General features: G+C 38.6%; 1 protein-coding gene across 6 annotated transcripts in view; it reads left to right on the forward strand.

Moving 5' to 3' along the window:
• Positions 1-12,045, forward strand: part of PDGFRA (platelet derived growth factor receptor alpha) — a 49,668-nt gene that overhangs the window by 15,769 nt on the left and 21,854 nt on the right. For all 6 annotated transcript variants that reach the window (XM_025172524.2, XM_007437187.4, XM_088130840.1 and 3 more), the window contains exons 3-8: positions 873-1,187; positions 6,578-6,844; positions 8,662-8,792; positions 9,384-9,555; positions 9,637-9,826; positions 10,427-10,542. In XM_025172524.2, the coding sequence (XP_025028292.1) occupies positions 873-1,187; positions 6,578-6,844; positions 8,662-8,792; positions 9,384-9,555; positions 9,637-9,826; positions 10,427-10,542 (1,191 nt within the window). The remainder of the gene's footprint in view (positions 1-872; positions 1,188-6,577; positions 6,845-8,661; positions 8,793-9,383; positions 9,556-9,636; positions 9,827-10,426; positions 10,543-12,045) is intronic.

Below are 12,045 nucleotides of genomic sequence, written 5' to 3' on the forward strand. Positions count from 1 at the left end.
TGATTCTGATCACAGAAACAGCATCAGAAATGTATTTATCTACTGACATCACATGAAAAAAGCTGCTTTGATTCCTCTCATGATGCATCTATTATTTCTCTTCCCAGAAGGGAGATCATGGGTGCAAATCTTCAAGAATGTTAAGTATGTCATGCTCAGACTCAAAGACAACAAGATCTGAATTTCATACATTTTCCTGGCCAGAGCTGGAAAAGCTCCACCAGAAACTTTAGAGAAAGGTGAAGTTAATAGCTAAGTTTGGCCTGGGGTAAAATATGTATTGATTTCTTTGGCAGCCTCTCAACTTGTAGACAGTACACAGTAGGTTCTTTGGGTTCTGGGGAGGATCCTCTCTTGAATATGAGAAATATGCTACTGCCAGATCCAGTTTGAAACTTGCAGCACAGGAAGATAGACATTGTGCAAAATAACACAAAAATTCAAAACTCCTCTTCTTACTTTTTGTTTATTGAAACAAATAATTATCATTCACTACCCTGGGCTTGACTTATACAAAAATTACTAGGAAAAATATAATAAAAACATTTAAATGGATAGAAAAGTCAAGCTTTGCAAAATGTATAAAGTGCTCCCAGGGAAATGTATTTATTGTGTTGTTGGTGAATGCTTCAGAACTACTTCTAATTGCAGCAAGCAAATGTTGAAAACTTGCTCTAACTTAAACAGATTCCAGAAACCTTTATCTTGGAATGATATTTAACTTTCTTGCTCTTTCTTGCTGGTAAGGTTCCTGTTGATTTCTTTCAGAGAGGTAGTAATTGAAATGGTCCAAAGGAGCTGATCATCACTTCCTCGAGAAGTTGAAATTAAGCATGTTCTTCCTAGTAACACATCATGGTTTATTTTCATAGGGTCATGCATAATCTCTTGCCAGCCTTTGCTTCCCATGATTCTTCCAAATGAAGAGGAAATGGTTGTGCAGCTGAATGCCCCCTTCACTCTGAAATGTTCTGGAGACAGTGAAGTGAGCTGGCAACATCCAGTCCCAGAAGGCAACCAGTCTATAATCATCAGAAATGAAGAGAACAACAGTGGTCTTTTTGTGACCATCCTTGAAGTGGCAAATGCTTCAGCTTCTCTCACTGGATTATACATTTGTTATTATAATCATTCTCAGGAGGAAGATGGGGAGGTGGAGGGGAAGGAGATCTACATCTATGTGCCAGGTGAGTTGATGAGTTCATCCTATCTCTGGCAAGTCACCGAGGCGGCTTTGGGTTAGAGAGACAAGCGTGGTGTCTTTGCAGCTTCTACTGGATGCCTGCGACTTAGAGCAATTGAATACATAATCAGCATCAATCATTACTGATTGACAGAACCAACTAAATATCTAAGGCTTGGTCCTTTTAACTGCAGGGCACCCATCTAAAACCCATACTGCTTTCATAACATGGCTTAATGAAATAATTGAACTTCGTCAGTTCTATTTGACCCCAGGCATAAGTGATCCCTTGTTTGAAACTTCTCAGCGGATTATAGAACTAGTTAGCAGGCATGCAAGCTTTAAATTATTTCATTCTTTACTATTCCAATGAAAATGTAGGTTTGGGTTGTTGTTGTTTTTTTCCCATTATAAACTATCTATCTCTATAGGAAGGTTTCATTTTCTCGAAGAATTTTGAAAGCACAGGTGGAAGCCATTTTCTTTACTGAAAGCAGAAAGCTTTTAAAGTTCATGTACTAAATCAGTTCCAAAGCAAAATGTTGGAGAATGGGAGAAAGAGTAGCTATCAAAATCTCTTTGGGAGGAAACCAAATGTATTCATTTATAGAATGCAACTTTATATGCTACTATATGTGTGTGATAGTTACAGGGTCTCCCAGTATGCATTACATACTCTTTTGTTGGCTGGGTTCTGGCTCTTTTTTTCCCCTATCACACATCCCAATTTTGCAGCAGATATACTTTTACAAGAAGGTATTATACAGTAGTAACATTATCAAAAGTAGATTTTAAAATTTGTCTTTGATTTTAAAGCTAGAATGCTATTTCTTCCCTGCATCAATCTTTACATAGATGCACAAATGGGAAAAAGAGACTGTGATTGATTCTGACCCAAGTAGAAATGCAGTTGAGCAAAATTTAATTAAGATCTCACTTTTTTAAATGCTGCAGCTGCACAACATTCATTAATTTTGTCCTCTTTCTAATGAATATCTGGGGGTTCTTGGGGAAGAAAATAGTGCCAGGAACATTCTCAGAAATCACTCTGCAACTTCTCCCCCTCAAGAACTTAGCCCTCATATTCCAATACATTTGAAGAGCAAGTGTTTGCTCTTAACTCTAGTGCAAAAACTGTTCTTTCTGATTCCTGGAAATCCATACAATATATCCATTGGCCTTTGGGACCCATCTTTCAAACATTCAGTTATGCCTCACAAGGGAAGAAATGTTACAAAGCTCTTGTTTGGTTACTTTAGGAAATAGGAGGTGGGCATGTATTCCTTTTGCTGACTTGAGAATGGCAGCAGACATTGGATAGGATATTGAGGATTGATTAAATAAGTGCCACCAAATTGATGTCTGCTGTTAGTGACCACATAGATTATGTTCCCACCCTGATCCTTCAAGTCTTCCATTGGTGCACCCATCATTGCTCTAATTAAGTCCATCTACCTTGCTGCTGGTTTTTCTCTTCTTCTCTTTCCTTCTACCCTTCCTAGCATTAGAGCCTTCTCCAGAGAGCTTGGTTTTTGCATAATATGTCTGAAGTAGGATAATTTGAGCCTGGTCATGTGTGTTGAGTAAGAGCTCTGAGTTGATTAGTTTGATGATCTATTTGTTTGTTTTCTTGGCTTTCCATGGTATTCTCAGGAGTTTTTTCCAACACCAAATTTCAAAAGTGTCAATACTCTATTCTGCTTCTTCAGAGTTCAACTTTTGCTTGCATGGAGCATCAAAAATAAAACCTTGTAATCCAGGATAACCCCCAAACTGTGCTCTGTCTCTGAGTGCAGGAGTGCCCCCACCTGAGCCAAAGATGGAAAATCTCCAGTCTCAGAATTAGGAGGGTCCCAAATCCACAGCCACGTGGTCTTGCTGGAGTTGAGTTGAATGCTGTTCTTCCCTATCCTGACCCCCACAGCCTCCAGACACTACAACAGAACCTCAACAGTATCACTTGGTCAGCCTGGGGCAGATATATACAACTGAGTATGATCAGTATACTGATGATACTGCACCCCATGCTGACGGATGACCTTCTCCAATGGCTTCATATAGATGTTTAAACAGAGGTTCACAAGATTTAAAGGGTGAAATAGGAGCTTTAAGCATTTGCAAGGTTTGTCCTGTTTAATTTCTACATGGACACACTGAGAGAAATTATCTGTCAGTTTAGGATAAGGTATCATCAATATACTGATGATATCCAGCTGTATATCTTCATCCCAGGCCCAATGAGAGATGTAGTAGAAGTCCTGGAGGTTGTCAAGGTCTGAATGGGGGAAAAACAGGTTCATACTCAACCCAAGCAAGACAGAATTGCTGTTAATTCAGATACCATGACTGTTCCAGGTTCCAAAAAACCCAACTTTTTTTATCAATTGGGTTTTGCTGTCTTAGAGGGAGCAAGCTCACAATCTGGGGTCTTCCAGGATACCCATCTTCTACTAAAGGAGTAGGCTGAAGAGCAGAAAGAAGCTTTAGCTGGTGTGCAGTTGAGCCTTACCTTGGAACAGAATGTGCTAAGGACAGAATCATGCCTTTGTCATCTCTTGGTTAGATTACTACAATTCATTCCACATGGGGCTACTGTTGAAGATCACCCAGAAACTTCAGATGGTCAGAATGCAATGGCCGGTATGCTCAACTGACCAGTCACAGTACTGTCACATTACACTGCTATTATGAGAGCTGCTTTGGTTACCATTGTGTTTCTGAGTACAATTCAAGGTCCTGGACACTATATTTTAAATTCAGCATGGCTCAGGACCTGGATATCTAAGAGAGTGCTTCTCCCAGGTAGATTTTGCCTGTATGAGCCATGTGTCTATTAAGGGTCCCCACCTTCCAATTGTGGCAGGAGGGACCCATCACTGGGCGTACTCTATGTGGGCTCTCCTTCAGTGGAACAGCTTGCTCACCAAGCTGAGGATGGTCCCGATTCTCATGGCCTTATGGAAGCTGGTAAAAAGTAAGCTGTTCCAAAAGTTTGTGGAGTCATTAGTACCTACAGTATATTCATTTTATATTAGTTTTAATCAATTACTGGAATGTTGCTTTATTGTTGTTGATGTTATTAGTATCTATAAATTGCCTAGAGTTCATCCAAACTGAAGCAGTGTATGAATAAGAAAGAAAGAAAAGAAAAAGGGGGCCAATTTTTGGTCCCCCTTGTTCTGAGACCATAAAAAGGATGCTGGTGATCTGCATTTGGTACCAAGCTGCACTGACTAGGAGGACCTTGGAGTTGAACTATCTGCTTGCTCCCAAGGTTGATAACTAGCAAAAAAGTATATATTTATGCAAACAATAATATGTGTTTAAGCATATATTTTGCAACCATTTTTGCCAATGAGGCTAGACAATTGTCCTTAGAGGAAAAACAGGAGAAAGCTGATATTTTTCAGGATTAGATTTATGCGGGAATTTGAATTTTATAGCATTTTCAGTGCTCCTTTGGAAATGTAAAATAAACTTCCATATGATTTCTGAAACCTTGAATTCAAAATATCAGCAATTGCTGAAGTTAGATTTTTTTCATCCTTTCCACCTGCCTTGTCCAGTTGCTCACATCTTTTCTTTTTAAAATGCTACAACTTCTGGATTCTACTGTAAGGGAGCCACAATCCAGAAATTGAGTCCAGATGGGGTATTCTTCTATAGTCCAATGGAGAGCAACTATATATTTTTTAGAAGACTCCCATCTGCAGGAACAGAATAATGTACAGGTGGTCCTCGCTTAACAACCATTCGTCTAGCGACCATTCAAAGTTACGATGGTGCTGAAAACTACTTATGACCAGTCCTCACAACCGTCACAGTGACCCTGTGGTCACATGATCGCAATCCAGGTGCTTGGCAACCAGCTAGCACTTATGATGGTTGCAGTGTCCTGGGATCACATGATCACCCTTTGCAACCTTCCCAGCCGGCTTCCAGCAAGCGAAATCAATGAGGAACCATGTGATTCATTTAATGACCACATGGTTCACTTAACCCTGTGATTCACTTAACGACTGTGGTGATTCGCTTAAAGACCACCACAAAAATGTTGTAAAATCGAGTACAGTCATGTGATGCCTCACTTAACAACTGCCCTGCTTAATGATGAATTTTCTGGTCCCCATTGTGGTTGTTAAGCAAGGACTACCTGTATACCTCACAGATCAAGAGTTAGCAATTTATGGGAGCTATTAGTGGAGTTTAAAAAGTGCTTTTGTATGATATATATACCATGTTAGCCAGATTCACTAAGTGACAGAAAATATTATAGATAAGAAAGAAATGTAATCTTTATTAAAGCAGAAATTCAACTTTGCACAGGAATGTGTCTCATCAGATATAATTTTTAATCTTAGGTTTATACACAACTTTATCATGACTTGATCTATTGTACTTTCCCCAATGGTGCCTTCCAAACCTGGTTATTGCATTTTATATGCATCTCTCTCTCTCTCTCTCTCCTTCCTTCCCTCCCTCCCTCCCTCTCTCTCTCTCTTTTTGAGATAGGTTCAGTGCCCTACCTCTAGCCCTCTGGATAAGGCCCCATAATATAAGTGAACAGTTTAGCCAGCAGAGATGCCTACCATTTGACAAGATGTTTTTGTGCATCAGTATCCTCGCAATTCAGTCCCACTGTGCTCAGTGAAGCTCACCTATTTTCAAATATATTGAGGCCTGCTGTGCTAAAATGATGTATGTTATCTATGTTATGTTTATAAACAGCCCCAAGCAGATGTTTATGTTTATAAACAGCCCCAACCAGGCAAGCCTAGCCCAGTATATGGAATTGCTGAGCATCTCTCTCTTGGACCTCTCTCTTTCCCAGGAAAGCTGCTGCTCCTCCACTCAAGACCTAATATAGAACCTTGAGCAGAAGATTTTGGGTAACATGAAAGTGGACCAAATCACCAGTGTTTCATTTACTAATTTAGTATTTTTACTTTCTAAGGAAAGAGCAAGGAAACTATCTTTGAAGTTTCTTCCTGCAGTGTTAAAATAACTTGGCTACCTTTCAGTAATACCCACCTTAATTTGATGGGATTGTGGAAAGAATGCTGTTTGCTACTTTGCCTCTTGCAACAGCCCTGGATCTACATGGCAAGTCACGTAGAGCAAGGTCCTTCTTGGCCTTGAATAGATTAATCTGGCAGTGACACCTACGCTCCCCTGGCTTTGTTTCAAAGACCTTGCAAAAATAGGAGATGCTGCTACAGAAGTGTTGTCACATTAGTTTGTTTAGGGCAGCATGAGCTCGACTGGGTAAGAGAAGAATCAAATGGAATAACCCATATTTAGACACATGGGATGCAGGCTTGAGATTGAATCTATTACTATAATTATTTATTCCTCTAACCCTACTGATGCATCAGAGTATCTCATTCTCAACAGATCCAGCTGTTCCCTTTGTTCCAACCTCCCCGGAAGATTTGTTCATTGTTGTCACTGAGGAAGACAATTCTTCAATTATCCCATGTCGCACGACTGATCCTAAAGCTCAAGTCACTCTGATGAACAGTGAAGGAAGAGTCCCATATGCCTCTTATGACAACAGGCTGGGCTTCATTGGAAACTTCTCTTCAGGGTCCTATATATGCAAGACAACGGTCAAAGCAGTAGAATTTGAGTCTGGTGAATTTTTCATCTATGTTTACAAAGGTACATCTCTATGTCCTTTTTAACTGAAATAGATAAATAACAAGCCTGAGACTCCTAAGATGCTCTGTGAAAGGGTCTAATTGCTTCTAGTTAAAGATGTGGTCATCGTTAAATGTGAGAGTTAATTCTCACACGGTCAGAGGAAAACAACTGTTATATCCCCCCCCAAAAAAAGACAGATGGAAATTGGACCTCCTGTGCAAAAGGGAGGCTGAGCAGCCTGTTACATAGGGCAAGCAAGAGAAAGGTGCAGAAAAGTTTGAATATTTATTTTATAGAAAGGCCTTGCACTTGAAATACTGCAGTCATTGGAATTCTTTAGTTATTGATTTCTAATTTTACTTCAATAAAAGGTACTTATCAGAAGTTTTGAAATTCTTTGAACTTGTCTAGTTGGTTCCAGTCCTGTCTACCAATTGAAGGCCAACAAGAAAGAAGTCCTCTGTCAAGTGGTCTGTGAGGCATAAATAGTTCGCCTCTGGTCTAATGGTAGGATTGGCTGTGTGATTAGGACTACCAGAGACCCACAAACCACAACAGCCCTTCCTAAAACCTTGGGTGTGGCCTCCAGAATTTCCTAACCTTCTTTCATGCCTGTGTGTATGTGTGTGTTTTCCTCCCCATTGCTTTCCATTCTCACTGCAGGTGCAGATCCTTCCCTTTCTTCCTAATCTCCAGTTTCCATTTTTCCTAATTTCTGAATGTGCCTGAAAAACATTCATCACTAGATGTTATAGTTGGTACAGTTAGAATTCAGTGATCATTCAGATAGCTTGTACAAATGAAAATTATGTTTTATTGGAGAATTTAACAGTTTCAGGCTAGATTGAGTAAACAATCTATTTTGAACATTTTTGGAGAGGGGGAATCAATAGATTTTAAGATTAGAAGGACAAGGACAGTTTTATTTATCACTTACTAACGTAATTGTTATTTAGCCCCAGTTTCATGACTCTGGGTGATGTACAAGAATCTCAACAGCAATCTTGCCAGATAAATCATAATAACAACAAAAGCCATCAAAAACAGTAAGAAAGGCTATCTTCTTTCCCCACTGTATGACTGTGTATGACAGTGTGGTTGTATTCACACAACCCACTGAACCTGGTTACTGAATTAATCTATTTTCTATGTTTGTACAATACACTGACCTATAAACTCATCGAAGAAACCTAATTCACATTTCATGCCAAACCCCACACTCAAGGTTAATATTAACTACAGTACACTGAGTTTGTTGTTCAACAGCAAGTCTTTAACAAATCTGACTGTGTTAAGAGAACAATTTATGGGTACATTTAGTTTATGTTAACCACTCCCTCTTTGACAAAGGACATTCCCCCTCTGCCTGTTCTGTATGCAATTTGCAACAGGCTTCTTAGGGAATTTCATCTGGAAAAGACTGTGTATTCCCTAGTGTAGGTCAGATTGAGGAGGACATTTCAGGCAGCTGGTGCTGCGAGGAGAATAATTGAGGCAACAGTGTGTCCTATTCTACATCTGCAACTAGATTTCTACTTTTGAAAGTAGAAAAGGACACTGTTCAACATTATTAAGATTCAAATATAAGTTTAATTGTGCTTTATATGTAGAATAGGATGCAGAAGATTATCTTTTCTTTTAACTCAAGAAGCAAAAGGTCTTGAGTCACCCATGTGAATGACAGTTTTTGAAAATAATATGGTTTAGTTTGATAAATATCTTCCCACACTTCTTTAGTGTTGATGTTCTCCTTAAAATACAGAGAGAAATAAAGTATTCAAAAGAACCTATGTTTTATGCATATTATTTCCTAAAGATGTTTAATCTTCTTCCAGCTCCATCATACCTTCATGTTGAAATTGAATCCCTCAAGACTGTGTATAAAACAGGAGAAACCATTATTGTTACTTGTGTGGTCTTGGATAATGAAGTGGTGAACTTGGAGTGGAATTATCCAGGGAAAGTGGTAAATATCCCTTTTTGTTGTTGACTAAGTGATTGGAGAATACAGTGGGTGGGGCTTTAATTCCTTATTTTTTAAAAGAAAATGATGGGATAAAGACATTTGGAAGAAAGGCCAATTGTTAATTGCATTTGCTTGGTCAACAGTCAAGACTTAATGGTTAGCAAGCATGCAGAGCTTTGCAAGATGTTATGGGGAGATGAGTAACATATGAGTTTGACAGGAAGTGGGACTACAGTTATAGAGTAATAACACTTCCGCAAACCTGGAAAATATAATACAACAAAAATGGTTTTTGTATAGTTGCTCACATGTTACACTTGTGTTGATGAAAGAATATGATTATTTACAAATGTCTTCAAGTCATAATCGAAAGCAGCCTTTTGTAACCTGGTCTCCCACAGAAGGTTTGGACTTAATAGTCCCCAGTCTGCATAATTAAACACCTTTGATATATATGGAATCCAGAATAGGACTTCCTCTGAAAATCCTTGTGTACACGGAGATTGACAAGAAATCATAATATTTTCTGTAGATATTTTAAAAAGATTTCTCTCCTGGCTACCCATTCCACTCCCTCTCTCCCAAATGCAGAAGAATAAAGGAATAATCACCCTTGAAGACATCAAGGTTCCAGCCCAGAAGCTGATTTATAATTTAACCATTCCAGATGCATCAGTAAAGGACAGTGGAGATTATGAATGTGCTGTTCGACATGTGACCAAAGATTTTAAGAAAACTGAAAGAATAGTCATCTATGTTCATGGTAGAGTTTGTTTCTCTTTTTCACACTATTGCCCATGAGAATGGCAACAGAGGTACTCATGGAACCATTGTCTTCCTACAGATAAAGGGTTCATTCATTTGGAACCCCATTTCAAGCCCACAGAAGCTGTCAACCTACATGAAGTTAAAAACTTTGTTATTTATGTCTATGCATACCCAGAGCCAAAATTGTTTTGGCTGAAGGACAATGTCACTCTGATGGAGAATCTCACAGAGATTGTTACCAGTTCCAAGCAAATCCAAGAAACAAGGTAAAGTCTGTCATAGTATTGATGGGTTTCTTCACTTTTGAATTCTCCATTTGTGAACTAAGGTTTCTCCTCAGAAATTGTTTATTCTCCCCACTGAATAATTTCCATTCCATGACGCACCTCTTTAAAAACTCTCTCTAGTTTTCTCAGTCTATACGCTCCACTCTATTTTTGACCAGTTTTTAAAAACTGTCCTTATCATTCTATCATGCCTTACATATCATTCAACAAAGATGAAGTACTGGTTGAATAGAACACAGCATGATTCTGGTTTATTCCTTATTTCTTTATCAGTCAGTGTCATGTAGACACTCCATAAAAAACACCCAGCTTCTTATGTTTTCCTTCCTAAAATGTTAACTCTTTTCATTTCCAAATCAATTGAAAATATTGGCTCTATACTTGCAATGTGTCTATAATCTGGACCCTCTATTCCTGCCCTCCCTGTTTTCTTCCCCTTCTGTTACATCTTTCACTGTAACAGTAATTAAATGAGTTCTAAATCTCATACAAATTCATAACTGCACACGTGCATGTTTATCTTTCTGCGTAATATATCTGCTTTTTATAGTTTTATAGTTTTTTTACTATTCTTCACAGATATCAGAGTATATTAAAATTAATTCGTGCCAAGGAAGAAGACAGTGGATATTATACACTTGTAGCACAGAATGAAGATGAAATTCAAAGATATACTTTCTCTCTGCTCATACAAGGTAAACTTGTAAAATGGGACAAGCCAATATTACAATACATCACATGGAAATCACAGGTGTAAATATAACACATCAAGTCCAATGTGTAAATATAATATCAAGGAACAGTTTAGAATGCCCTACTTATAAAGACTTGGATTCAAATTCCGGATCAGCTATGAGGGCCAGTGGTAACACATCTCACAAAGTTCTTGTGATGATAAAATGAGGGAAACCCCTGATATGTGCAACATATCTGAGGAGGAATTTAAGTCTCACTTTCTATTTACCAAGTTTTTTTAGTAGCACATTGAAGTAAGTAGGTCAGCAAAGAAAAAATAGATGTGTGCAGATGTACTGGGCATATTAAGAAAAAAATAGTAATGCAAAATAGTTTGCCTTTCCTCCCATCAAATGGCTGCTGTAAAATCAATTCATGAGTGAAATAGATTGACTATACACCATTCCAGCAATAATAACTTCAACTGAGTCCCCCCATTCAGATCATGTGGCATGAGATAAGTTAATTACTATATTTCATTGACTTATCACTTACCCCCTCACACAATAAATCAGTGTTCACTTACTGTTCCATCACATTCTGCATGGAAGCAGAAAATATTACCTGCATTTGAGGATGTTTGGCTAACTGAATTCTAATCACTAAGTGCCATTCTCTGCACTGAAGGACACTCTAGTACTCACTTATCCAGAAGAAATTTGTCTGGAGGAGGAACTATCTTCCATCTTCCTTTTCCTTGTTGACTATAACATTGACAAGGAAGAACGTGGGATAAAGTAGATGATTGAAATTAATGAGGTAATAACGTAAAAGTTAAAATGAGAGGTGTTTGTTTCTCATCAGTGCAAACTTCACTGACAATAAGCAAGGAGATCTCAGGGACGAAGAGGAGATATGACATGGTCATTGCAGGCAGAGCATCTTGCAAAGACATTGAACAAGAAAACAGGAAGTTTATACCCTCCACTACAAACTATCTTGCTAGCAAGGAAGAGTTGAATAGGGTCGGGTCAGAGCAAGAATCAGATGAGAGCACAAAGGTTTTTGGAAGAAGAGAGCTGTACTGGACATGTTCACCATTTGTATCTGCTAAATTTCATTAGCAAAATCTTTGGGGGCACCTGGAGTGCCATTTGCAGTCTGTAGGCGGCGGAATGTGCACTTCTGATTTACAGAGTGGACTAAACAATAATGGTGACTACAGCATACCGTTCTGCGGATACAACTACGTACATGAACACAGCCCCACGGCAAACACAATTCCTGCACACAGGAAACAAGTCAAGGGGAAAGCTAAGCTAGAACCTGTCTTGGTGAGATCTAGTTTTCTTTGTAATGAAGATTTTTCTTTACATGGGGCTACTGATGGGGAACATTCAGCCATATGATTCCATTTCTGCCAGTAATCTTAAATGATGTAGCCCAGGAATATTTTTACTACCTCATTCCATATGTGAAAGCCAACCTTAAGATACCTAGAACCGCATGGTTTCAGCCATACT

The sequence above is a fragment of the Python bivittatus genome, unplaced genomic scaffold (assembly GCF_059951505.1).
Source record: "Python bivittatus isolate LINGU-HERP-01145 unplaced genomic scaffold, Pbiv_v1 ctg000070_np1212, whole genome shotgun sequence".
In the NCBI taxonomy this organism is placed as follows: domain Eukaryota; kingdom Metazoa; phylum Chordata; class Lepidosauria; order Squamata; family Pythonidae; genus Python; species Python bivittatus.